This window comes from Leptonychotes weddellii, chromosome 11 (genome assembly GCF_054177405.1).
Source record: "Leptonychotes weddellii isolate Sample4059 chromosome 11, ASM5417740v2, whole genome shotgun sequence".
Classification (NCBI taxonomy): Eukaryota; Metazoa; Chordata; class Mammalia; order Carnivora; family Phocidae; genus Leptonychotes; species Leptonychotes weddellii.
This window is the reverse complement of record NC_138379.1, coordinates 8,640,861-8,667,849: the sequence shown is the minus strand read 5'-3', so window position 1 is coordinate 8,667,849 and position 26,989 is coordinate 8,640,861. Positions and strand designations below refer to the sequence as shown.

Sequence of the window (26,989 nt, the reverse complement as noted above, 5' to 3'; positions counted from 1 at the left end):
AACAAAATCTGGCCTGGCCAGAACCTAGGGGACCCCTTTCACTATTGGAAACAGGTCCTTTGGGCTCTGGCGTTAACCTCCGGGAGGGAGGAGCAGGGGAGGGCCGGGGTGGGAGGAGGGCCCGGGCCCTGCCTCCTCATTCCTCAGCAGCCAGTTGCCCTCCCAGAGCAACTAGCAGGAGACCCAAGTTGATTCCCGGGGAGCTGGCTGGTGTCTGTGACAGGGCCGTGGCAGATGGCAAATCCTGTTTGTTGTGGAGGAGTGGAAAATAATTAGCGTCAGAATGAGAAGCTGGAGCCTCTGTGATAAATGGAGCCCTGAGGAGGGCTTCTCAAGAGGCCTGGGAGCACAGCCCGTGGCTTCCGGCCTGGCTCTGCCACTTCCTAACTGACCTTGGGCAAGTTGCTTAACTTCTCTGGGCCTGAGTTCCCTCATCCTTAAAAAGGGGTAAGACCAGCACTAGGTTTGTTAGGGTTGTTAAAAAGATTACATTAAAGGAGGCAGTATTTGTGAGCTCCTTGCTGAAGTGCCTGGCATGTACTAAGTGCCATCTAAGGTTTTTTAAAAAAATAAACAGGTGTTGGGGCGCCTGGGTGACTCAGTCAGTTAAGCGTCCGACTCTCATTTTCGGCTCAGGTCATGACCTGAGGCTCCTTGCTCAGCGGGGAGTCTGCTGCAGACTCTCTCTGCTCCCACCCCCGCCCGCACTGGCACCCTCTCTCAAATAAATAAATAAATCTTTAAAAAAAACCCAAACAAACCAGGTGTTAAAGTAATTGTTGGGGCTACTTCTGGGCTAGCAGTCAAGGCCCCCAGCAGTTGGGGCTCCTTGTTTTCATTCTCTTCTCTGAACTCTGTGCCCGGCCCCCGATTGCTTCTCGGTGGGAAGGGCTCTGATCAGCAAGCAGGTAGACGTGGCCTCAAAGCCTGACTTGGCCCCTCACTCATTAGATTATTTAACCTCCTGAGCCTCAGTCTCCCCTCAGGTGACGAGAGAACAGCCATACCCACCCCCCAGGGCTGCAGTGAGGAGCAGAGAAGGCGTCTCCCCGTCAAGGCTGGCCTGGTCCGGAGGGAAGGGAAGGTGCTCTGGGGACAGAGGGGACAGAGGCAGTGGCGTGCCCCTCCTGCTCCCCGCTGCACCAGGCACGCTGTGTTAGTCCCAGGACCCATCTCGTGCTGAAACCCAGCCCCAGCCCTGGGCAGGCTTGGCTCTGCCTTCTGCTTGGGCACAGCTGAGGCGTGAAAAGCAACAGCTTTTGGGCCCCTAACTTGGGTAGCACACACCCGGGCCCAGGCTGGTGGCGCACGCGGCCCCCAGCCCACGCGTGCTTTCTCTCTGCCGCCTCCTTCGGCTCCTTCCCCCTTCCCGTGCCTTCCAGAGCCCAGCCTCCGTGTGGGGCCACAGACCTGGGAAGGAGAAGGGGCATTCGGGGTGGAAGGAACATGTGTGGGTCTCAGTGTCTGTGTGTGGGAATAAGGAGTCGGACGGAAGGAGGCAGAGATTCTTTTTTTCCTTGCAAGTAACTCAAGGAGACTGCTTGAAATCCCAGCTCCTTGTCGTGGGATCTTTGGGCAAATGCTGCACCTCCCTGAGCCGTGGTTTCTTCATCTGTGAAGCTGGGGTAACAGCCTGATGAGGCTGGAATAAGACCACATTTACAGCGTTCGCTCTGTGCTCTCTCCTGGCCCCGCAGCGTGCTCGCCTGCAGACAGGCCGTGGGGCCCTCCTGGGCTCAGTCTTCCTCTTCTGCACAATAGGCCGATGCTCACTCTCTCCCACGTGGCGGTGCGACCATGAGTCTGCAGCCACACGGAGACCCGGAGACTTCTTTATGGTTTCCAGGGCCCTGCCCCCTCACGCTGGGAGGGGAGTTTTGAAGCCAACTTCTGCATTCAGAAGCAGGCATTTGATCAAGGCCTGCTCCTCAGAGGCAGCGTGTCACGGTTAAGACGTGGGCTCTGGAATTAGGCTGTGTGACCCTGGGTAAGTCACTTCTCCTCATCTGTAAAATACAGGTAGTAGCAGTACCCGCCTCCCAGAGTTGTTCTGAGGACTGAATCATGTGTGCCAAGGGCTTAGACCAGGCCCAAGACATGGTAGGCAACTGACAAACGCTAGAGGAAGTGAAACGACTGGGTCCCCCACCTTACAGGTGGGCTGTCTCCTCCCCATCAGCCTGACACCCTGGGACCGCCCTGCAGTTTCAGGAAATCAGAACCAGGTTACTCTGTGTTGATCCCCTCCCTCTGCAGGTGCTCTTGTGGACGCCACGTGAGTGAGCAGGGAGGTTAACCTAGCTCTCTAACTAGCCATGGAGTTGCAAAGGTGGTGGGGTTGGGGTCTGCCCACCACCGAAGCCCATGCTCTGGACGCTGCTAAAGACGGCAAGAACCATCTGCCAGCACAGTTTGGCAAGGGGGTGGCCCATTGGTAAGCCCGTCCCAGCTAGGATGGAGCCTCTGGGGGCCACCAGTCACCCTGCAGGCTCCCCGGGGCCCAGACGCACTGCAGTCATCCCCCCAGGTCAGACGCCCTTCCGCACTGAGACTAGACGAGCTCCAGCATCCAACACAGGAACAATCTGAATCCGACCAAGCTAGCAGGCAGCAGGCACCTGTCCCTCTCACCTTGTTTGGAGCACCTTCCCATCTCAAAGCCCTTCCAAATGGGGCATCCCATTCATTGTGGGGTAGGGAGGGAGTCCTGGGCCCTCCCCTCAGGGAACCGAGGATCAAAACAACCTGCAGAGCTCAAAGAGACCTTACAGACTACCCAGTTACCTTTTTCACTTTGGCCACCGGGAAGCACGGAGTCTAATAATAGTTTTACACATGGTTCCTATGAGAGCTTTTATGTCTTCTTACACGTGTGCAACCGATTCCCCCCCGCTTCTATTTTAATTTCCTTATTTTTTGTGCTGAAGTGTGTTCGTTCTTAAATTCATACTCCCCCTCTTCATTGTTTTTGGTTCCTATAAGGCACACACAGCCATTTGTTGTGAAATCACGTAAATACTAATATGAGTACAAAACCACAAGCCTCCTATTGGTAGCCCAGGCTCCTTGTTGTCCAGAAGAGGAAACTGAGGTTTGGAGGGGCAGTGACACTCTGGCCTGGGGACGCTGCTCTTGGTCCGGGACTGGCAGTTCTAGATGTGGCTAGGCCCGGCCTTGTTGCCAGCCGTAGTGGGGACCCTGCCATGGGAGGTGGAGGGCCAGCCACGGATGACTCTGTTTGAAACGGAACATGTGGTTGATGGCTTCTTGGGGACGGATCTCATGTGGACCGGCCAGCTTCCAAGAGGGTCATGCGTCAGGAGCGTGAGAGAGTGCTCTCTCGTGGGGAGTCGGGGCGGGGGGTCCTCTGAGCTGTAGGGCCTCCTTTGGGAGTAGTGCTGTCGGGGGGTGCGTTGGCTGGCCACCTCCCGTGTGACAGCCGCTGTCCTCAGCATATGGCTCATCTAACCCTGTGACAGTTCTGAGGTAGGTACTGTTCTTAGCCCATTTTAGAAATGAGCTGAGGCACAGAGAGGTCAGTAACTTGTCCAAGGTCACACAGCCAGTCAGTTCAGAGCCAGCACTTGGGCACGGTCTGTTTTTAGAGCATGCCTGCCATGAGGGTGGAAGGTAATTAGTCCAGAACTTGGGGCATAGGGGGTGCTCACCTGATGGCAGGACCCATAGCCTGGACCTGGTGGTTATCCCTTTCTTCCAGCTCAGAGGCCTGGGGCCAGCTCAGGCCAGGTGGGAGAACTCATGGGCTGACCTGGAAGCTGGAGGTGGCCTTCGATGGGCCTCCCACAGCATGTCATCCTGTTTCCTGTGGGGGCTGGGCTCAGCCCGGCTCCAGTGACCGGGCCCCGCTCCCGTCTCCCACCAGCTCTGGGCCATCTGGAGGATAGACACGACAGCCATGCCCTCCTCCTCCCTCACCTGGGGGCTCTCGGCACCCTGCTGGCTAGCACCCACTGTGAAAGAGCCCTTCTCCCCAAAACCTGCTGCCAGGGCCACGCCCAAGGGGACCTTAGGATCAGAGGATGAGGCCCAGCCTGGGGTGCTTTAGCCAGCCACCCCCCAAGGCCCATGGTGAGGGCAGGTTAGCCTGTCTGGGCTTATAACCTGTTCGTTCCAGCCCTTTCCTACCAGCTGGAGCCAGCCACGGGCATCAGCAGCACCTGCCCAGACCCCAGAACCCAGTCACAGATCACCCTGCCAACAAGTCCCCAGAGAGCCCCCCAGGAGCTCGATTACGACAGCCCCACGAATAGACCCTTGGCGTCTACTGGGGCCTGTGCAGGCCTTGGTGACAGTGTCCCAGCCAGTTCCTGCTATAGCCCTCTGAGGGCTGGGGTTATCCCCGATTTGCAGACCAAGAAACTAAAGCCCCAGACTGTCAAGAGAGCCAGGGGAGGGGGAAGATGGTTCTCCCTCAGTGGTCAGGGGAGGCACTGGGGTGGGACATTTCCCAAAAAGCCAAGGATGTGCGCGAAGAGGGAAAGGAGCCATGTCTCTGGTCCTTGTGGCTGGAGAGGAGATGTTGCAGCAGCTTCGGGGGGCTGGAGTGGTGGTTTGGGGCTCTGATGCTGCTCAGGAGGAGAGGGGCTGGTTTGATGTGTTCACACCCCAGGGGCACAGATGGACAATGCTGCAAGACCCAGGCCCTTAGGGGCTCTGATTGAGCTGGGGTGGGGCTAGACAGCCAGGAATTGGCAAGATGGCTGTAAGATACTGTGCCCAAGGCTACACTGGGATGAGAGGTCTTGGGATCCCGTAAGGGAGCAGCCTGCTCTGCCTGAGAAGAGTGGGGTGGGGGGGTGGGTGCTGTCAGGGACGGTTTCAAAGAGGCCATGACTTTTGGCTGGCCTGCAAAGATGAGTAGGATTTTGCCTGACAGAGGACCTGGAGTAAGCAAAGCATGGAATTGTCCAGTGAGGTGTTTTTAGGGAGACAACAAGATTTGGGGGGAGTTGGGAAAGAAAGGTGGGGGCAGTGTGAGAAGGGGATGGAGTGCCTCCCCAGCCGGAAGGAACTGGCTGGCTGAAGGCAGGTCCTGTTCCTGCAGCTGACTACGTCCTGAATCCCCAGGGGTTGGAGAGTATCTCTCTGGCACAGGACTCAGAGAGGGCAAGGCACCCGCACAGGGTTGCACAGCCTGCCAGCCAGAGACTAAGATCCTTAGCCACTGCCTGAGGGGGCTTGGACTTTATCCTGCAGGCATGGGGAGCCACCGAAGGTTTTTAAAATAGGAGATAGCATGCGCATTTTTAAAAAAGAGTTTTGTATCTTTAGAAAGGAACTCCCAAAATGGTTAATACTTAATTTGGGGGCCTGAATCAGCAGCAGGGAAACGGGGTTTTGTGGATGGGGGCAGAAAGGGACCCCCCCAAGGACCACTCAAGTCAAACTATCCACGTGAGGAGGTTCTTGGCACCCCATTCAGACCTGCCTGAGCTGGGGACCCAGCCAGGGGACATGGGGGGCCCCCAGCAGTGCCTCTGTTCTCCCCTGCTGGAGGGGGCCCCACTCCTGCCCTGGAGGTGCCACCGGTCTGGGCTAAGGAGGGGAGGCTGTGTGTCCTACAAATGCCGTTGTTGGAGGGCGTCGACCCTGTGCCCCAAGGGAGGAGGTGCTTTGTGGCAGCTCCAGACCAGGAAGGAGCCTCTGCCCTCCCCCTCCTGAGACATTTCCTCCGGATGAAATCACATCCCAGCAGGGGAACAGGCCCCCTTTGTGAAGGGCTGGGGTCTCAGAGAAAGGGTGCCTTTCAGGCCCTTAAAAATAGCAGCCCTGAGATTGATGAGTCCGCATGGAATGGAGTGGCCCAGCCTCTCCCAGCAGCACGGGCCCTGTCACTCCCATCCCACACCCCTGTGACCTGTCGTTGACCAGCTGGAGTATCCACTAGCCCAGGCGGGGGAGGGGCGGCTGGTCCACCGGGGCTCTCAAGCTCGTCCTCTGCCTCACCCGCTCACTGGGCCCGTCCCTGGCATTATCCAGCACGTCTGGGGCCTCTGCAGACGTTCTCCCCTGCGGTCCTCACCAGAACTTTAGCAGGTGGGGTCAAGCGACATTTTACAGATGAGGAAACTGAGGCACAGCTAGTGAGTCACACGACCAGTGGGTGGTGGGGCCCAGCTTTGAAGCCAGGCAGCCTGGGCACCCAGCCCTGTGCCCAGGATTCTGCAGTGGTGAGCTGGCCGCAGGGACAGGCTGGAGGAGCATGGTGTGGTGCGGTCAGCCCGAAGGAGCCCTGCCACGTGATCTAGGTGGGCACTGGCCCCGAGCATGGCTGCTGGCCTCAGGCTGGTCGCCCCCTGAGCCTGGGCAGAGGCCGCCACTGGCCGTGTCTCTGCGGCGTCTTGACACATCTCGGGCTACGTCTGCACGGCCGGGAGCCAGGCTCTCCCCACTTGCTGCCAGAGAGCGGGGAGGGCAGGGCCGTGTGCACAGGCGGGGCTGTGTGTGCGCGTTTGCAGGTGTGAGGTGAATGGCTCGTGTGAGTTGAAGGAGCGTTAGCCAGTCTAGACTCCCAGAAGTGAAGGGTGGGGATGAGAGGCGGGTGCCCCTCGAGGTGATTGGGGAGAGGGCCTTCCGCGGGGCGCACCTGAGAACAAGGTGTTCTGGGCGGGACCCTCGCCCCTCCAGCCCCTCTGGGACGACACTCCCCTTCAGCCACCCCCGCGGGGGTCCCTCGGATTAGTGCTTAGAGGGGATTGGGAGCTGCCGCACCTGCTGGGACCGCCGCCCCCCCCCCCAGGCCTGACCTCTCAGTCATCCCGTTCGTGTGAGGAGGCCCCTGAGCCCAGTATTTTTAAGGTGAGCCACCTGGAGACAGGGAGGGGCCGTAGAGAAACGGGGGCTGAAACACCACTCTTGGCAGCTCTGCCCTGCCCCAGCCCGGCTCCCAACCCACGGTGTCCCAGCCCCTCCCGTCCCGGGCTGTCAGCCGCTGGTCGGGGACGCGCACCCTGCTGGAGCCCCAGACCCCCGCCCCCGCCTGGCCACCCCTCCACGCGGCTCCCGCGCTCTTCATCCTTCTCCCCACTTCCCACAATCCGCGCTCTGACTCCTCCTTGGAGAGAGTGGGATGACATCACTTCCTGAGGGGGGGAGGAGTAGGCACGACCCCGCCAGGCTAGCCCGCCAGGCCTCCAGCTCGCAGGGAGCAGCCTGGCTGCTGAAGTGGCTGCACCAGAGAGAGAGGGACCGAGACGGGCCGGCCTGGACATGCCGGCTGGCCACCCGGCCCCATGGCCCCTCATCCGACCTGAGCGCCGTGCCCACCGGCCGGGGGATACTTGGTCACTTGCTTCCCGAGTGATGCTGGTCTCCGAGGACACTTGCTTTCCCCGGAGCCGTCACCGGGGAGAGGAGGACTTGCCGCCCACCTCTGGACCAGGTGCCATGTAAGCCTCTGAGCCTGGGGGCAGCTGCCCAGCAGCAGGGCACCCACCCCCACAGCAGGGGTTCCTCTGCACAGTTCAGCGCAGGGCTACCCTGGAGCCCCTCACCAGTATCTCCCAGACCAACCCCCCCCCTGCCGTGTGGGGAGCCTCCTGGCCCGCAGCGCTCCCCTTGCTCCTAGGGCTCTAGGGCGTGGGGGCCCTGGATTCCTGGGCCCTCCTCCTTGAGCTTGCCTGTGGCTGATCGGAATTCAGCTTCAGAGAGTTTTGAACCGGGCAGCAGAGGCTGCATGGCTCAGGGTGGGCATGGGAGCTGTGGTTGCCAGGAGGATGGGATGCCCTACAGGACTTACTCACTGCCCTTCCAGCAGAGGGGCTGGGGGGGCCCAGTCATGCTCCTGACCCCAGATCCCAGCTCTGTCCCTCCCTACCAAGAGGCGTAGCTGTGGTTGGGCACTGTGATGAGTGTGAAATCGAGGCATAGAGCATACTCCCGGGGGTCCAGCAAAGCAAGAAACTGAAGACCTCATTCAGCACATCTTTACTGAGCACCTGCTATGTGCTGGGTGCTCTCCTGCCTCCATACTTGCTAGATCCATGCGTGCCCTTCCCCCCCTCCCCAAGGTCTTCAGCCTTCTACTTGTCTTGTTTGGTTTGTGCTGAGGAACAGGCTCATGCTTGGTCTGGGAAGCCCTCACCCCACCCCCAAGGACTACATGCACTGGGCCAGGTCTCCTTGAGAAAAGGCAGCAGGAAAGCTGGGGCTCCCCTCATCCCATGTAGGGGGAGGCAGGGGTGAGCCCAGGTCTTTAAGGGAAGTGATCAGTTACTATTGCAGTAACCCTAGGGAGAGCCGATTCCAAAGGGCTGGTGCCAGTCTTGGGGACAAGAGAATCCTCAGGGGTAAGGCCGCAGCCCGTCTCTGGCTGTGGAGGGTGGATTGGGTTGGAGGTGGGTCCTGCCCAGGCATGGATCAGCATTTCCAGTGGCCTGGAAGTACCCGGGCCGTGGGGCCTGGGAGAGATGCTGGTGTGCTGTGCACACCTGGCCAGGAGTGTGGTGGCTCCGGATGCCGCAGCAGCCCAGGCAGCCCACAGGGTCCTCTGCTGCCTTTCAGGAGGTGAGCACCAGGCCCGCTGAGCCTCTGCAGAGCTGCCAGCCATGCCCGGGATTGTGGTTTTCCGGCGGCGCTGGTCTGTGGGCAGTGATGACCTCGTCCTGCCAGCCATCTTCCTCTTCCTCCTGCACACCACCTGGTGAGTCTTAGGGCCGTGCCACAGGCCTGGAAGAAGGCTTTCTGGCCGTCCGTCCCGACCCTGTCATGCTCCCAGCTCCTAGCAGTTGGTGTCTGGAGCACCCACCGCTTAGGGAGATGCCCACGTGGAGCCCAGAGACCCTGCCTGGCCACCACTGGACCCAGCGCCATCACCGGGCAGGGCTGCCACCGCTTCCCGCCCACGGCCAGCACCTGGGCTCCCTGCTCTCGCTTCCCTGTCCCCGGCCGCCCGTGTCCTCAGAGGCATTAGCTGCCAGGTGGACAGCGGTCCTGAGCCTGAAGCAGTGAAGCCCTCTAGCTGCCGAGTCCCGGCTGGCCAGGGTCCATGGGAGGTGCCCAGACTGCCCGGCCCCCTCTCACATGTGCGTCTCTGCAGGTTTGTGATCCTGTCTGTGGTGCTCTTTGGCCTGGTCTACAACCCAAACGAGGCCTGCTCCCTCAACCTGGTGGACCACGGCCGTGGCTACCTAGGCATCCTGCTGAGCTGCATGATCGCTGAGATGGCCATCATCTGGCTGAGCATGCGCGGGGGCATCCTCTACACGGAGCCCCGCGAATCCATGCAGTACGTGCTCTACGTGCGCCTGGGTAAGGGCCACCCGCCGTGGGTGGGGGCTGCTCCAGACCACCCCCACCTCCACCCTCCTCCTTGTGCTCCACCACTGAGTCGGCCAGCATTTGTGGGGCACATGCGATGGGCCAGGCCCTGGGCCAGCACCAGGGTCCAGCCGCGAACCAGCGGACTTACTGGGCTTGTGTTCTAGACCAGGGGTGGGCAGACTGCAGCCCGAGGGCCACATCCAGCCTGCCGTCTGTTTTTGTAAATAAAGTTTTATTGGAACCCAGCCACACTCATTCACTGATGTACTCACTGTCTCTGGCTGCTCGTGCACAGTGCGGCAGAGCTGAGTAGTCAGGACAGAGAAGAGGACCCGCAAAGTCTAAAATATTTACTCTGGCCCTTACAGGGGAAGTTTGTTGTCCATTGTTCTAGGCCAAGCACCTCTGGCTTCTGCTACTTTGAAATCCTCCCCCAAAGAGAGCCCCCCTTCCCCGGAAGCCCCTCAGGGGTCTGGATCAGCTCCCTGGAGGGCCTGCCTGTGTCTTCTTTTCAGGCTCGGGTTCCAACCACTCCTCCCCATCTTTCCTACGCGTGCTTCCAGGAGCTGTGCTAAGCCCTTCCCTTGTTAGCTGAGGGAGGAGCCATTATTGGTCTCCCTTTACAGATGAGGAATCTGGGGGCCCCCCTCCCCGGGGAGGTTAATAACTCCCTCAGGGTCACATGGCTAGTGTGTATGTGTATGTGTGTGTGTGTGTGTGTGTGTGTGTGTGTGTGTGTCAGAGCTGAGATTTGAACCCAGGTTGTCTGTCTCCTAAGCCCGGCCTCTCAGCTGCCTCGGGCACTGCCTCTGGAGCTGGGTCCTCTAAGGCTGCCCCGTGCCCCCAGCCCCCTGGCCTGAGCAGCAGCTGCTGCCTGCGGGGGCCCCTCCCTCCTCCTGCCCCAAGTGCTGGAGCCTCCTTCTGGGAAATAGCAGTCTCCGTGAGATGAACCCTCTCTCATCTAATTCTCCGCAGTCCTGTAACGCAGACGTTGTCACCCCATTTTACAGATGAGGAAGCGGAGGCCCAGGGAGATTAGGTAACTTGCCTAAGATACGTCTGATAGCAGAGTTCATGGACATAAGTCTAAAATCCTGAAAGAAAAGAGAAATGCCTCTTCATCATCCGCCCCTGCGCTCACCCTCTCGGGGAGGTGTCGGGGGGCCTGAGGACACTTACGCTAGAACAGGTGGTGGGTGCGTCGGAGCAGGACGGAGCAGTGGTGGGACAGCCGCGCTCCCTGGGCCCTACCTGCCACGAGGCCTGTGCCGGGGGCGGGGGGCGGGCGGGGGTCTGGTGCCCCTGCTGCCGAGGGGCCAGGCGGAGGCTCCGGGGCCCTTCCCGGGCAGGCCGACCGTGGCCGTCCTTCAGCCTGGCCCCTGCTCTCCTCGCAGCCATCCTGGTGATCGAGTTCATCTATGCCATCGTGGGTATCGTCTGGCTCACTCAGTACTACACCTCCTGCAACGACCTCACTGCCAAGAATGTCACCCTCGGTATGTCAGCCAGCCCCAGTGGTGGCCGGGACGGGGTCCGTTCAGAGAGGACGAAGCTCAGGCACCTCCCAAGGGGGACGGTTGCTGTGAGGATGCCGGGCAGGATGGTGGCTGAGGCTGTGGGCTTCCTCCCGAGCTCGGCCACCCGCCCTCAGGGGAACCTGCTGTGGAGGGGTGGGCAACAGTGGAGGGCCCCTCAGCTCCTCACTGGAAACCCCCAGAGCTGCCTGCTCCGTACCCAGGCTGGGCCTTGGGGTCATGGCTCAGCACGGGGCAACCAGGTGGCCAGAGGCTGGGGTCAGGGGCTTCTGAGCCTTGCTCTTGGGCCCCAGAAGCGGATGATGATAGGGAGGCGCCAGGGCCCCTTTCCGCAGAGCAGGTGAGCCAGGGAGGTCCCTGCCAGCACCTCCACCTCTTGCTTCCCACTGCTGCCCTGCAGGGATGGTCGTCTGCAACTGGGTGGTCATCCTCAGTGTCTGCATCACCGTCCTCTGTGTCTTCGACCCCACGGGCCGCACCTTTGTCAAGCTGAGAGCCACCAAGAGGCGGCAGCGCAACCTCCGGACCTACAACCTCCGGTGAGTGGGCCGGGCGGGTGGGCAGCCCCCTAGGAGATTTGCGGGCAGGTGGGCAGAGCTGGCCCCCGTGCCTCCCAAACCACGTATCAGCTTGTGGGAGCCATGGGCATTGGTGACAGTCTTAGCCTCCCCCGGCCTCAGTTTCCTGGTCTGTAAAGTGGGAATCGTGACTGCTCAGACTGCAGCCGTGAGATTTAAATAAAACAAGCGCAGAGTGGTTGATGTTCTGCTCGCACATTTGGTACGTGCTCAGTCAGTGCGGCCATCGTGCCCATTGGCACCATCTTCAGTGCTGTTAACCATGCGGTCATCACAGCAGGACGCACGCCCGAGCCAAGCCAAGCACGTGGGGCTGCTTGAGGGGGCTGTTAGCATCATCCCTGCAACACAGACAGAGCTGGGACTTGCCCAAGTGACACAGCTGGGATATGGTGGGGCTCGGCTCCAGCCCAGGCGGTCTGGCTTTAGGACCCTTGCTCTTTTTTTTTTTTAAAGATTGTATTTATTTATTTATTTTTAAAGATTTTATTTATTTATTTTACAGAGAGAGACACAACGAGAGAGGGAACACAAGCAGGGGGAGTGGGAGAGGGAGAAGCAGGCTTCCCACTGAGCAGGGAGCCTGATGCGGGGCTCGATCCCAGGACCCTGGGATCATGACCTGAGCCGAAGGCAGACGCTTAACGACTGAGCCACCCAGGCGCCCCAAGATTTTATTTATTTATTTGAGAGAGAGAGACAGCACAAGTGGGGAGGAGAGGGAGAAGCAGACTCCCCGATGCGGGGCTTGACCCCAGGACCCTGGGATCATGACCTGAGCTGAAGGCAGGCGCCTAACTGACTGAGCTACCCAGGCGCCCCTAGGGCCCTTGCTCTTAACCACTAGGCTGGGCTGCCTCTAGGATTAAGGGGGCTGGAGAAGGTTAATCAAGGAAGGCTTCCTGGAGGAGGTAAGTTTTGCATGATGTTATGAGGGAAGGGGAATACTGTGCCATGGTAAAGAAAATGAGAGAATCCAGGGTCACAGGAATTCCTGTTTAGTGAAAGAAAAAGATGGGCGGGGTGGGGGTGGGGGCTTCCGGCGGCTGGGGGGCATGGAGCTTCTACTATGACTTAGGCCCTGCCATGAGTCCTTTCCCACCATCAGCCCATTCAGTCCTTTTGCCGACCCTGGTGTCCTTAGGAGACCCATTCTACGGATGAGGAGTCCAAGTTCTGGAGAGGGCAGGTCACTTGCCGCAGGTCACACTGACGGGGAGCAGACCTGGCACTCCATCCCCAGGGCAGGGGAGTCAGGAGCCCTCGGCCAGGCCAGCGGGTTGCCCAGGCCCCCAGGCCCAGTGGGAATTCTCCTCACCCCACCCTCCTGCACCTCTGCTTTCAGCTCCTCTCAGGCCCTCCACGTCAGCTCGGCAGATCGGCCAGAGCCACACCCGCGCCTGGGCTGGCCACCTCCCAGCCCAAAATACCAGGTCTTGGATCCAGGGCCCTGGAGCCTGTTCTCCCTCCTGGCGTAGCAAGCCACCACCACCCGTCCCATTTTGCTCATTCTGAGCATACGCCCCCACCTGACCTGGTTTCTAGGCTTCTGGGGCCCTGGGAAAAAATCTCCCCTCCCTGACTCTGGGTAATTGCCTTTGGGGCCCAGGGAAGCCAGCGCCTTTGCAGCTGGGGGCTGTCGTTTTAATTAGAAAGTTTTCCTGCAGTTTCGGGCCCTGTGGGGGTGAGTGAGAGGCCTCAGAGCTCACAGGCTCTGACCTGTTGCATCTTCTCCAGCTCTCTGCAGGGGTCAGGAGGGCAGCCTAGGCTGCGGCTTGGTTAATGTGACCACCTCTCGGGCTTGTCTCCACTGGCCCTCCCTCAGCTCTGAAAACATCAGTTTTTCTAACAAGGACATTTTCAAACCTGCCTGCCCTTCATCCACTTCCAGGTTTGGGGACGCACACAGACCCCCCCCCCGTGCCACACTGATAGGTTGTTTTAGCATCTCTGGAAGTCAGGAAGCTGTTTAAGTCCCGGGCCCTCTCTCCTGCCGATGAAATCTGGTAGGGGTGGGGAGATGGGTTCTTCCCAGCACTGCTCCCTGGGAGCCTCGACCTTGGATCTTTGCAGGGGCGTCTGCACTCCCAGAGGGGTGCTGGGTCCATGTACTTGCTGTCCAGCTTCACTATCTGCCTGTGCTGGTCTCTGCAGCCTAACTGATGCATTAGGCCAAACCTTTCCCTGGCTCCATCTGCCTCCTGGTGGGCATAAGGGGTAGTGCAGTAAAGCATACAGTCAGCACTTGATCAGCCAGAGGCCTGGCAGGAAATATGCTTTGAATGTTTAAAAGCCCATTAGATTAGAAAGGGTTAAAGAATGTGATGCTCTGGGATCCCGGCTTGCCAGCATGCTGTCCCTCTATCAAGCTTAGAGGGGGGATGTTGCTTTATGATGTAAGGCTGCCCAAGTCCCTTAGAGCTCGTAGATTCCAGAAGCAGCAGTTTCCTTGTATCCTTCTTACGCTCTCCTAACTCCTCCTCTAGTCCTGGAAAGCCCTGTGGCCTTCCCTGTCCTTGTGGCCCACTGCCTTATGGAACTAGGGCTGTAGGAAGCAGCGCTTTGCTGCAGAGGGAAGCCAGAGGGCTCAGGAAGGAGGGCCTGGCCTGTCACTCCTGATGGATACTAAGTGCCTTGCAAGCATTCGGGGTCACCCGTGCCTTCCCCTACTGACCACTAAGCATCAGCATCTGCAGGGACCGGAGGGAGGGGAGGGCACATGTCACGAAAGCAAACCAGCCTCTTCTTGCTCAGTCTGGAAGCTTACATATTTAATGTTGCGTCTCTTAAATTTATGCTCAAAACACACCGATTTCGGGGCACCTGGGTGGCTCAATTGGTTAAGCGTCTGCCTTCGACTCAGGTCATGATCTCAAGGTCCTGGGATCAAGCCCCACATTGGGCTCCCTGTTCAGCAGGGGAGTCTGCTTCTCCCTCTTCCTCTCCCTCTGCCCCTTCTCATGTGCTCTCTCACTCACTCTCTCTTGCAAATAAAAATAAATAAAATCTTTAAAAACAGAACAAACAAAAAACCACACCGAGTTCTGGGCACCCAGCATTGGAAGGGCCTCTGTGGATAATCGGCCAGCCGCTCTGCCCTTGGGTGTGGACTGCTGGATACCCTGACTCACCATCAGAGCAGCTAGACACGTTGGGGCTGGGGCTGGGGGCGGGAATGGACAGGCGCCAGCCATGCAGATGAAAGGCGGGGGCCCTTGTCCCCTCTAAAGTAACAGACCCAAGGAGTTGGGAGATGCAGAGCCTCACGTGCCCCTTAAATTTCCCCCAAGTACAGAAAGTGCTGGGTATCTGAAATCCTTTCCAAGGGGAAGCAAGTCTGTCCTACAGGTCTGCTCCGGTGAGTTGGCTAAGAGGCCCAGCACCCTGCTACAGTGTCCCGGGGCTCTTAGTTTGAGCCGTTGGACACCTGAGCCACAGAGCGGCCCCCAGTTTGGGCTCCCACCTCTGAAGCCCGTTGGGCATGCTGGTGTTCAGTCTGCCAGAAGCTGGGAGCATGGCCAACCGTAGGCCATCTTAGGCCAGCAGGGCCCCCCCAGGGGACCCTGGCCAGGCCCAGGCCTGTTCTCTCCTAGACCCCCTGCTGGACAGCCCTCTGGTGGGTCAGGGCCACCCTGTTCCCCTCGCATCTGGTCCCGCCCCCTGACCTCACACATACCAACTCTGTCCTCTTGCAGGCATCGCTTGGAGGAGGGTCAGGCCACCAGCTGGTCGCGCCGGCTCAAGGTGTTCCTGTGCTGCACTCGGACGAAGGACTCCCAGTCAGTAAGTACCGGGACGTCGCTTCCCTCCGGCGCACACCCGGCCGCCAGCCACTGAGGGGCCGCCACTCCTCGGCACAGCCGGTGGGGCAGGGCTGCCAGAAGGGCGCTGGGTTTTGAGCAGGAGCAAGGTGAGGACCTGGTATCCACTGACCAACCGACTCCCTCCTGCATGTGAGATGGCCGATCCCTGGCTTTGTCGAGGGGACGGAAAGGTTTCAAGACCTTTCATCCACCCCCTTGCAACTTAGAGTAGTTTAGGAGAGGAGACACTAAACAAGCAGGGTGACCTGAAAGCACAGAAAAGCAGCATGTCACCAGCTGCAAAGGCCTCTGGAAGATCCGTCGCAGCTGTCAGGTGCCGAGCCCAGACGCGCGCAGCCAGCCTCCGGGCCTGGTGCTCGGAAGAGCAGCCTGAGGGGCCCGGTGCTGCCGAAGCAAGGCCGGCTCAGTGGAGGGCAGCCCCTGGGGGGGAGGTAGGGCCCCTGGGGTCCTCGAGACAGACCCCCCATGCCAGCAGGGCCCTTAGAGACCATCTAGTGTCCCCCCACCCCCCGCCCCTCGTTTTTCAGATCAGACAGCTGAGGCCCAGAGAGGTGGTGTGACTTGCTCAGCGTCCCACAGCTAGTTAGTGGCAGAACCAGTGAGGTCAGGAGACCACTCCTCCCTGAGCCAGACAGCAAGTGCCCTCCATGGAGCCACCGGAAGCCTGAGTGGCTCCTTCCCTCCAGCAGCCCCTGGTGAGCTGTAGAGTGAGTAATCAGGTATAAGAAAGCCCCCCTCTCCCCGGAGGTTCCCTGGTGGGCGGGGATCACCCCCATGGGCCTCTCTGGGGGGTCGAGGGGGACGCACCCAGCCCTCCTGGGCATATGGCAGAGTTGGGGCTGATGTTAGGGCGCTGCGGGGAGGGGTGGCCCAGGATCTGGGTCCCGTCAAACACTGGGGATCAGGTCCAGCCCAGAGCACGTTTTGATCCCTCTGTGCTGTGGTGGCTTCAAATCTGAATTGAGTGCCAACGTGAAGAAGCAGGGCATTCATATACAGGTTCGTATTTCTAGATCTGGCAGTGTGGGCCCCTCGCAGGGCAGTCAGCCGAAGCCGAGTAGTAGCTAGCGTCGTTTGGCCTCATTAGGCCTTTGAGTTTGCAACCCCCGATTTTTGTTCTCTTACAAATGCCGGGCACTCAAGGGTGAAACCCAGCGAGAACCACTTGCCATGAGTTTGCTCCCATCGCAGCGCCACCCCCCCAACAGGTTAGGGAAGAGGTTCCCGACTCCCACGCGGACCGAGGCGGGGAGGATGCCGAGCGCAGGGACGGGCGGGGCTGCCTTTGGATGTGCACCTCCTGCCTCCTGCCCTGGGCTCGGGCTGGCCCGAGAACCAGGCTTGCGGGGAAGCCAGAGGGGCCACAGACCCAGCGTCCTCACCCTTATCCAGGCACATCGTGAGGGTCCCTGAGCCGGCAGCTGTGGGCAGGTGGGGGAGGGGGCCTGCCACACACACCCCCCCCGCCCCCCGCGGAGGCTCGGCCCTTAGGAGGCCTTTCCAGGTCACAGCTGCTGGGAGGTGGGAAGCAACTCAGTGTGGGGAGGCAGCAGTCAGGAGCTCAGTTTGGGCTTCTCTGCTAGAGAGAAAGGCGGAGGAGAAACAAGCCGGGCTGAGCAGGCCTTGATTCCTAGTGGCTGGGGAAAGAACAGGAAATGGCTCACGTTGGCATTTGTGCGTGGTAGGCGGTGACGGTGAGTGCCGTAGGAGCTCCGAGGACAGGAGAGGGCCGGGAGGTGGAGGCCGGACAAGGCTCGGTGGCTGTCGCAGACAGCCCTGGCCACGTCCGCGGGGTTCCAGAGCCCAGGCCAGGGCCCTCGGGGTCACGGCTGCAGAGGGCCAGGCGGGGGTGGGCGAGCTGGCCCTGGGCCCGGAGCAGGGCCCCGGCCCCGGGGGATTCACGCCTGGTCTCTCACCCTCTCTCCCGCTCCCCTGCCCCGCCTCCCGCCCACCCCCGGACCTCACAGGACGCCTACTCAGAAATCGCCTACCTCTTTGCCGAGTTTTTCCGAGACCTCGACATCGTGCCGTCCGACATCATTGCTGGCCTGGTGCTGCTCCGGCAGCGACAACGGGCCAAGCGCAGCGCCGTGCTGGACGAGGTGGGCACCACCCTCCTCCGGGCCTCCCCCGCCGCCCTGCTCCCAGGGTCCCTCCGGTCACCCCCTGGTGCCAGCTCCCCTCCTGGCTCTGGCTTGAGTGACGTCCCTCTGCTGGGCCAGCGCCGTGGGCTTCTAACCACGTGGCCCTCGTGAATAACGATGCTCAGCGCCTCGGCCCTTCGCACTTGCCTCCATCCCACCCCCCCAACGCCCTGATCCCAGCCGGGACCTCCCAGCATCCCCTACAAAGCACGTTACCCTCAGCCTGGGCAGGAATGTCCCTGGGGCAATGGGGGGGTGGAAAGAGAGCAGTGGACATGTGAGGAGACCTCAGATTTGGGGAAACTGGCTGGGTCGTGGAAGAGCTAGAAACCACACCCTCGTTTGGGCGTGCAGGCCCTTGGGAAGCAGGCAGAGTCAGAGCCTAGGGGGCTGGACCCCCTTTCTCAGCCATGCCCCCTGGATCTGGGACAGCCACCTTCACACCCCGGTTTTGCAGGCGAACAATGACATTTTGACCTTCCTGTCTGGGATGCCAGTGACCAGAAACACCAAGTATCTCGACCTCAAGAACTCGGTGAGTCAGACCCCCTGCCCCGGGTCCCTCGCCCTCTGCTGGGGCGGCCTGAGCGGGCCACCTGCCCACTGCCCCGACAGCATGGGCAGCACCTCCTCCTCTGTGGGTCCCCCTGCAGCTCCCCACGTAGCCTCCCTCCTCAGTTCACACCCCTTCCTCCTGAGGACCGCCCCCATCATGCTGGTCCCACGGTCAAAACCCTGGAATCGGCTTCACCACACTCAGAATGTTCGGTCCTGGCCTCTTGAGATCCTAAAGTGCTTCCCAGGCGTGCGCGGCTTACACGGTTGCTACTCTGTTCTCCTAAGAGGCAGCACAACGTACCGCACTGCTTACGGAACCTCTTCTAGGCTTCTGTACTAGAGCCCCAGTGTTTCACAGGTAAAGGTGGGGCCGGTCCCGTGGCCAGGGGAGCCCCTGCACCACCACAAGGGTCCTGGGCTGCCCGGGCCGACACTGCAGCTGGCAGGCTCAGGAGCAAACCGATTTGGGGGTGCTTCAGCTCTGCCACTGTCGCTGTGACCTTGAGCAAGTCCTCTGTCCCCTCTGAGCCCGTTCCTGAGTGGGTAATGATGCTGGGCATACCTTCCCCCCAGAGCTCTAGTGGGGAGGAAATGAGCCATTCTGAGTCCAGTTCCGCAGTCGGGACCGACTCGAAAGGATTCCTCCCTTGTATCTAGATCCCCTAGAAAAGCCTCCAGTCCCCGTCTGTCCCCACTGCCCAAAGTAGCTGCGTGTATCCCCTCTGAAAATGGCCCGCCCGCAGCAGGTGCCCCGCCTGGCCTCGCTTACCCGGTCGCCCCGGGCTCTCTCGCCATGTGAGGGGGGGGCAGAGGCAGGCCGCAGAGCCTTGAGGTGCTGGGGTCCCTGCCTGCCACTTGGCAGAGCCTGCCAGCGCCCCGCCCTCCAGCCAGAGCCGAGCACCGACACAGGGAGAGGATAATTACCTTCTCCAGCTCGTTCCTAAAGAGCAGACAGAGCTGGCCCGGGGATGGTTCCACCCCTCTGGGCTCTTATTAAGGTGCTACCTATTTCACTTCAGAAGATGACTAATCACCCTCTTTAACTTTTACAAGGTGACTAATTCCCCCTAAGTGCAGGAGCCCTCCGGCGCCTGGCACTCCCGGGACACTGGAAGCCGCTTAGCTAGGACACCTGTGTCTCCTGTCTCCTTCCAGCCCATTGGGCTGATAATAACCATAGCCACTGGCCTCAGATGCTGGGTTTCAAACTGGCGCCTTTCTCTGCAGAGATCCCAATCTGCTCCAGACATCCATGGGGAGCCTGTGACTTGCCCAGTCAAACTGGAGTCTCCCCATATTTGCAGACAAAGAACTTGCGGGCTGAGAGAGTGTTGCTGATTTGTCAGGTCACCCAGCGTCTAAAGGGCCAGCGCTGCTGCTCAAGGCCCGGACACCCCCAGCTGGAGGGCAGGGCCCAGGGCCTCTGAGGGTTAAACTTCCCTTCCCAGGCCTGATTGCTAAGGCGGGTGATGGCCACTCACGCCTCCCCCTCACTTCCCTTCTCTGGAAAACAGGCAAGGAAATCGATCCAGTGCTCCGAGTGGTTTTCTGTCCCCAAATCATTAATTCGGAGGTTGGAGCATCAGGACAGGCCCCAGGAGGCTTCGTGCCCTGGTTGCATGGAGATAATTAGGGAAATGGAATTATCATCTGGAGGAGCGGTCCTTCCTCCAAGGCGGGAGCACGGTGGGCTTGCAGTCCCTGGGGAGGCCAGGAGGGCCGCTCCCTCCTCCATCCAGGGGAGCCCTTGGGCCTAGAGGCTGTAGGCCGGAAGGGTGAGAGGTGACCACCTCCCCCTGCTTTCTTCCAGCAAGAGATGCTCCGCTACAAAGAGGTCTGTTACTACATGCTCTTCGCCCTGGCCGCCTATGGGTGGCCCATGTACCTGATGCGGAAGCCAGCCTGTGGCCTCTGCCGCCTGGCGCGGTCCTGCTCGTGAGTACCCCTGTCCCGTCCTTCCGGCCGGCCGGCGTGTGCGGGCGAGCAGCGGTCCTGAGGCTGGGCCAGCCTGGGGGAGACTCTCCCCCACCTCCGTGGTCTGTGGCCTGCATGGCTTCTCTTCCACACCGCCTCTGGGCTTCGGCCTCTCTAGGTCTGCATTATCCTTAGGCGGGGAAGAGCGTGGGCTCTGGAATCACACAGTATTTGGTTTGAATCCAGATGTTGTCGCTGGCAGCCATGGGCGAGTCGGCCTACCTCCGCAAGGCTCAGTTTCCTTATCTGTAAAGTGGGGATGGCCATACCTACCTCCTGGAGTTGGTTTGAGAGGATCGAATGAGGGTTGCCCAGCATCGGACCCTGCTGGCTCCCTTCTCCTCCCGCCCCTCTCTGCCTCGCTCCCCTCTGCCTACGTCTTTCTTCTGCTCCTGTCCTGTGCTCTGCCTTTCTGAAAGAAGGGACTTTCCTAGTAGAGGCCCAGTCCGTGGAGGCCTCTGGAAGGGCGTCAAGAAGGCCCTTTAGTGAAAGACTTTGACCCTCTTCACAGGGATTGGGCAAGCACCTGCCCCAGACCTGCCCACAAGCCACCCCTGGGCACCGGTGGACTCTGCTTTCCCAACTGGGCCAGAGAAGGGCACAGCTCCAGGAGGGGCCCTTCCCCATTGGTGTCCGCACCTTCAGCCTGGCCCAGACAGAAGGAGGACAGGTCCCTGGCTCCCTCGTCTGGAAAGGCTGACCTTCTGTCTGTGACACTCCTGCCCTTGGGGGAGCCACACCCCTCCTGCGCTGCCCTTCCTTTCTGCAGAAGGCTGGGTGGCCCTTGGGACCCTGTTCTCCCATCCCCAGTGACTCACCGAGTGAGTGGACCGGGCACCCCATGCCCCCTCCCACAGCTGGCGTTCCTTCCAGCATCCTTGGGAGTCCCTGCCACTGCTGAGAAGCTTCTCCAAATGAGCACCAGACCAGGAGCCTCGAGCCCTGGGCTCTGACAGGCTCTGCTCCGTTACTCATTGGCAGGGTGGGGACATCGCCACCTGGTGCCTGTCCCGCCTGCCCATGGGGTATTTGAGAAGCCAGGGAGTCGCTGGCAGGCTGGGCCCTCGGGGGGATGTGCAGACAGGAGGGATGCTTTGTCAGCTTCTCAGGGCTGTGAGGAGAAAGCCCAGGTGTATGTCCCTGAAGGCCACATTGTGGTGTCCACATGCCAGCTGAGGCTGCAGAGAGGAGGCAGTTCCCTGGGAACAGGAGCCTGGCCCCCAGACCCGGGCCGGCCCCCACTTGGCCCTGCAGTCGGGGGAGGGCTCCCCCCATGTGCCTTGAGGTGGTCGCCCACCGCAGGCCCCGTGGCTTCCCAGACTCGGCTGGACCCTGAGTTTTCCCAGCGAGGCCTCTCCTCATTGGGAAGTAGGTAACAGTCCCTTAGGTGCTGCTTGGGTGAGGATAAACCTCTCAGCATCCCCGAAATTCAGGACTCTTCACAAAATCTCAGCTGTCCTCTCCAGACAGGGAGCCCCCAGGGGCCTGGTGTTCTGGCTCACGGCTCCAAGGCCCCATCTGTTGGCTGCTGGCTCCCTCTGGCGGCCTGAGGAGCCGCTGCACCCCGAGCAGCGTGCCCCCCTCAGACGCTCCGCTGTTCATTTGGGAGACGCCTCTGTGTGTCTGGTGCTGGGCACGTGGCTGCACATGGGGCCGAGCAGCCCCGGCCCTGGGGAGCCGTTGCCGGGGGGAGACGCAGACAGTACACAGACAAGGACGCGGAGCCTCTAGGACCAGAGGCACGCTTGGGAGAGAAATAAAGGGGGGTGTTGTCCGGCCGGGGAACACTGGCAGGGGGCTGGCTGGGCTAGAGGGGCTGTCCAAGGTGGACCTCACCATGACAGACATTTGAGCAGAGGCCCGAAGGAAGTGAGGAGTCCGGTTGGGCAGCCTGGCCAGTGCATCCGAGGGTGGGCAGGAGGGCCAGCAGGGCCCGAGGGAGGTCGGAGGCAGCGAGCCAGGGAACCGGGCCAGATGGGGCAGCGCCGGTGACCCTCGCAAGGACTCTGGCTCTTACACTGGACGGGAAGGGCATCGCTGTCGGGTTTCGAGTGAAGCGACATGGCTCGACTTAGATCTTAGGGGGTCGCTCTGGCTGCCAGTGGAGAACGTCGAGGGCAAGAGTAGACGAGGGAGGCCCGTCAGGAGGCCACCGTGACGCTCCGAGGCAGAGGTGATGGTGGAAGGGGTGGGCGCGAGGGAAAGTGGTTGCAGTCCGTTCCGAAGTTGGAGGCAGGGTGAGCGGATGTGCCGAGCGACCGATGGGCTGTGGGACATGCGGTGGGGAGGGGACGTGAAGCCAGCTCCAAGGACGGCCCTGGGCAATGAGCAGGGGGACTCAGGGAGCACACGGGGGCGGGCCGGTGGGGCCTGGGGCCTGGGGAGGTGGGAGGGGGGCATCTGGGGGCCCGGAGCAGGTCAGGCGGTTCGGGAGCTCAGAGGCCAGAGACGGGTGAGGAGCTAGGGAGAAGAGAAGGGCGCAGCTATGGCAGAGGATGGGCCCAGGGAGGCCGCCAGTGAGGGGGGAGCGATGGAGGGATGAGGCGGGGAGAGCGGTGCGGGGAGAGGGAGAGGCCCACCGGGCCCCCTGCCGCCAGGAGGCCAAGTAGGGCGAGGACTGTGGGACCTCTGGGGGGGCTCCAGAGAGGCTGGCAGGGACAGGTGCTCTGGGGTCTCTGAGCCCCTGCCCCCCCCCCGCCAGGTGCTGCCTGTGCCCCGCGAGGCCCCGCTTTGCCCCAGGAGTCACCATCGAGGAGGACAACTGCTGTGGCTGCAATGCCATTGCCATCCGGCGCCACTTCCTGGACGAGAACATGACCGCGGTGGACATCGTGTACACCTCCTGCCATGACGCGGTGAGGGGCCACGCCGGCCCATGTGCAGCGCCCCCCAGCCCCCAGCCTTTGTCCTCGGTGGGCCGCGGGACCCGTCCCCTCCCCCCAGCCGGGCCTGCACCCCCCTGGGGCTAGGGAGTGGTCCCCGACCCCGCACCGTGGGGGAGGGGGCGGGGGACTCAACAGCGAGGCCCTGGGGAGGGGGCAGCGGTCCCTGCAGGCTCCGCAGGCAGGACGGCAGCTCTCAGGTGGCCTGAGCTGGAGGGGAGCCTACAGGGAGCCCCGGCAGCCTTGCGGGGGCCCAGGGAGCTGGTTCCTTGGCCAGGAGACCTGTGTAGGTCACTCCCCGAGTCTGGCCCCATGCCAGGGCCACTTGGCTCATGAGCCCCCCCTTATCCTAGGTCTACGAGACCCCCTTCTATGTGGCAGTGGACCACGACAAGAAGAAGGTGGTGATCAGTATCCGGGGAACCCTTTCCCCCAAGGTATGCTGCGTGTGGCTCCCAGCCCACCCCTCACGGCCCCTGAGGGGTGTCCGCCTCCCCCTTCCTGTCCTCACCCCAGCCCTCACCTGTCCTCTCTCTCCACAAGGATGCCCTGACAGACCTGACCGGTGACGCCGAGCGCCTCCCCGTGGAGGGGCACCATGGCACCTGGCTAGGGCACAAGGTACTGCTCCTTCCCGGCCCCCGAGGCCCCTTGCCTCCTCTCCTCCCTTGCCAGCACACACACCTGTCCTGCTGTCGGGGTGGGGGGTCCTCCCTGCCTGCCGGGCCCCTAGGGAGAGATGGGTCAGAGGAGCATGGATTCATCTAGAAGATCCACTGTGGCCCACCCACCGGGACCCCCACCGTCCTTCCTGGCCCAGATCCTGCCCCAGAAGAGCCTGAAGAGGCAGCTGGGAAGAGACTGGTTTCCGTGAGACACACAACTCTTCTGAGCCTCAGTTTTGTCATCTGTGAAATGGAAATGATGTGATAAAGTGTCCACCAGCCCCCACAGCCAGGTTGTTAGGAGGGCCAAAGGGGAAATAGTTGGGACAGGATTGGTGAGATTCCAGTCATGGTTTTGCTGGTCTCTGAAAGACCTCCCTCCCGGGGCGCCTAGGCTACAGCCTGTTAAGCATCTGATTCTTTTGGGTTTTTTTTAATATTTTTTGTTTTTCTTTTTTAAAGATTTTATTTATTTCAGAGAGAGAGAGAGCACGCACATGAGCAGGGGGAGGGGCAGAGGGAGAGGGAGAAGCAGACTCCCCACTGAGTAGGGAGCCCGATGCAGGGCTCGATCCCAGGACCCGGGATCATGACCTGAGCTGAAGGCAGACGCTTAACTGACTGAGCCACCCAGGTGCCCCCAAGCATCTGATCCTTAGTTTCAGCTCAAGTCATGATCTCAGGGTCGTGAGACCAAGCCCTGTGTCCAGCTCCACACTCAGCACAGAGTCTGCTTAAGACTCTCCCTCTCCTTCTGCCCCTGCTCCCTGCGTGCTCTCCCTCTCTCTCAAAATAAATAATCTTTAAAAAAAAAAAAAAGATAAAAGACCTCCCTCCCCGTGACACCCACCTCTGTCCCTCCTTGCCCAGGGAATGGTCCTCTCGGCTGAGTACATCAAGAAGAAGCTGGAGCAGGAGATGGTCCTGTCCCAGGCCTTTGGGCGAGACCTGGTGAGGCATTTTCCCTGGCACTGAGCCCTGGCCATGCCGACTCTGCCTCCCCCAAAACAGCCCTGGGGGCAGGGTGCGTGCATGGTGGAGCCCCCCTACACCGCACAACCCAGGCTCCTACACTCCCCTTTGATGCCTGACTCGCAGCCCCCTCCTCACTTGCTCAGTCCCTCCCCCGCCTCTGACCCCTTCCTCTCTCGTACCAGCATTTCTTGGGCCTCCCTGCCCAGCCCCCCCAGTTATGAGCACCTGCTCCATGCCAGGCACTGGGGGCACGAAGATGGTTCTGGTCAGGGGCTTCAAAATATAGAGCAGGCCACAAAGAAAAATAATTACAGAGCCCATAGGAAGGGTGTTGCTCTGGTTGGGGCAATCCGGATCCTACCCAGCCCCTGCTCCCCGGGCAGGCAGCCCCCAAGGTGCTCCAACCACCCTTCCCAAAGCCAAGTAGTCCCTGGCCTCAGGAGACCCCAGTCTAGTAGCTGGGGCACAGAAACAGGGGCAGGTGAACCAATGATTATTCTAGAAGATAATCACCGTAGAATGTACACAATTACAGTAGAGTATAATCACCATATAGAAAGGTCTTCCATGCGTATAGATACAGCGTCTAGGAGGGAGTAAGTCTCTCCCGGAAAATCAGGAGGGGCTTCTCCAAGGAGGTACTCTGAACAAGGTTTTGAAAGGTGAGTAGGAGTTTATTAGAAGAGTCTCCCCAGGAAGTTGCTCTGTGCGAGTCTAGCTTGGCTCTTCCGCTGCCCCAGTGACCACGCAGCACACACCCCGTGTCAGGACTCTGGGAAGACCCCTCTGCCCGCCCGGTATCAGCTGTAGTCCAGACAATCCATGGGGCAGGGCTCTCAGACTTCTCCTGGTTTTCAGGGCCGAGGAACGAAACACTATGGCCTGATTGTGGTGGGCCACTCCCTGGGTGCAGGCACCGCGGCCATCCTCTCCTTCCTGCTGCGCCCCCAGTACCCTACCCTCAAGTGCTTTGCCTACTCCCCACCAGGAGGCCTGCTGAGGTGAGCAGCCCGGGGCCTGAGCTGCCTGGGGTTGATGGGGGCTAAAGGCCTGGGAGCTGGCCTGGGCAGGCTGCCTTCTGGTCACATGGGGGCCTGGGAATGGCCTGGTAAGTGGAGGGAGGGGTGCTCTGTCAAATGCCAGGCAGAGCCCAGGATCTGCACCCTGCAAAGCCTCACGGGCAGGAAAGGTGCGACCAAGAGCAGGCAGCCCAGCCTGGCACCTGTGAGCTCCCCAGAGGGCCTTGAACCAAAACACGAACCCCAGGAATGCTGGAGCGGGGCCCCCTCACCACCCCTGCCTTAGCAACCCCTGGCTTCCTTTGCAGCGAGGACGCCATGGAGTACTCCAAGGAATTTGTGACGGCCGTGGTTCTGGGCAAAGATCTTGTCCCCAGGCGAGTTGCAAGTCACAAGTCGCTCCCTCTCACCACCATCCTGGCCAGCTATTCCTGCCTCCTTGGGGCCTCTCCCTCAGATTCCCATCTCCCCAGGGAATCCCAGAGCCCCCAGAGTCCCCAGAGCGAGAGGACAGGTGGCCCCACCCTGCCTGAGCTGCGGACTCACCCCTGCCCACCCATCCCACCCCATGATACCGACGGCGTGGTCTTCTCCTTTCTGTGGCTGCCATGGGCCTGCCCCTCTGCCCCCACACGCCACACCCCTCCCAGTCCCTGGCCCGGCCAGGCTGACACCCGGCTTGCTTCCTTCCCCAGGATCGGCCTCTCCCAGCTGGAAGGCTTCCGCAGACAGCTCCTAGACGTCCTACAGCGAAGCACCAAGCCCAAAGTGAGTCCCCTGCCCCTCAACCCACTTGGGCATGCTGGGCTTGCACAAAGCACAAGAGAGCCCAGCCATGTGAGGCCAGGCTCGATGTGGCTGATGTCACGGGAACCCCGGGCCATCAAACTCTCAGCACCTCCACACTCATCTTGTCTCCCCTATGGCCTGTCGTTGTACAGAGGGCGAAACCGAGGCCCAGAGTGGGTAAGGGACTTGCTTTTGCTCACACAAGCTGTCAGGACTGGGACCAAGGGCTCCTGAGTGCCAGCCCTGTCACCCAGAGCTGCCTAAAGTCAGGAAAAAGCAGGCCCAAGGCTCAAACTCGAGGTGCTTCGAGTTCATGACAGGAAGGCCTCTGCCGAGCCCGCTGCGGTTCCCCAGACTCCACGAGTCCTGATGCCACCGCCGGAGGGGGTCTGGGTGCAGTTTGTTCTGATGCTCCGCTGGGGCTAAGGAGAGGCTCAGCCCTGCCTCATCCCTTATCAGGTCTCCGAGCACACGGGGGGCTCTTCCTGTGCCGAGCCAGCCTCAGCGTGCCAGGCGGGCGTGGGTGCTGTGGCCAGGTACCCCGAGGCAGGCAGGAAGGGGCCAACCTGAACCAGCATGTCTTCTCTGACCCCCGGCCCCACCCCACTCATCATCTCCGCCCAGTTTGGACTGTTCCCAGCCTTGGTGCCCATGACCTTCTGGCAGGCAGGGCCCTGGGCCAGGCACCAGGTGGCAGGGGTGGGCAGGGCAGCAAAGCCTTAGGGGGCCATGTCTGCCTGCAGGAGCCTGGTTCTGGGAGGCAG

The 26,989-nt window shown here is 60.9% G+C and overlaps 1 protein-coding gene across 7 annotated transcripts in view; it reads left to right on the top strand.

The window, feature by feature from the left end:
* Positions 1–26,989, top strand: part of DAGLA (diacylglycerol lipase alpha) — a 61,999-nt gene that overhangs the window by 27,881 nt on the left and 7,129 nt on the right. For 5 of the 7 annotated variants that reach the window (XM_081798003.1, XM_081798006.1, XM_081798002.1 and 2 more), the window contains 15 exons: positions 8,524–8,662; positions 9,059–9,270; positions 10,677–10,778; positions 11,218–11,356; positions 15,091–15,178; positions 17,187–17,321; positions 17,821–17,898; positions 19,732–19,856; positions 22,597–22,750; positions 23,131–23,214; positions 23,321–23,398; positions 24,313–24,393; positions 25,276–25,418; positions 25,745–25,813; positions 26,132–26,204. In XM_081798003.1, the coding sequence (XP_081654129.1) occupies positions 8,568–8,662; positions 9,059–9,270; positions 10,677–10,778; positions 11,218–11,356; positions 15,091–15,178; positions 17,187–17,321; positions 17,821–17,898; positions 19,732–19,856; positions 22,597–22,750; positions 23,131–23,214; positions 23,321–23,398; positions 24,313–24,393; positions 25,276–25,418; positions 25,745–25,813; positions 26,132–26,204 (1,656 nt within the window). In that variant the 5' untranslated portion in view covers positions 8,524–8,567. Of the gene's footprint in view, positions 1–24; positions 7,410–8,523; positions 8,663–9,058; positions 9,271–10,257; positions 10,322–10,676; positions 10,779–11,217; positions 11,357–15,090; positions 15,179–17,186; positions 17,322–17,820; positions 17,899–19,731; positions 19,857–22,596; positions 22,751–23,130; positions 23,215–23,320; positions 23,399–24,312; positions 24,394–25,275; positions 25,419–25,744; positions 25,814–26,131; positions 26,205–26,989 lie in introns of those variants that run through there. The other 2 variants (XM_081798005.1, XM_081798008.1) reach the window with 2 other exon arrangements.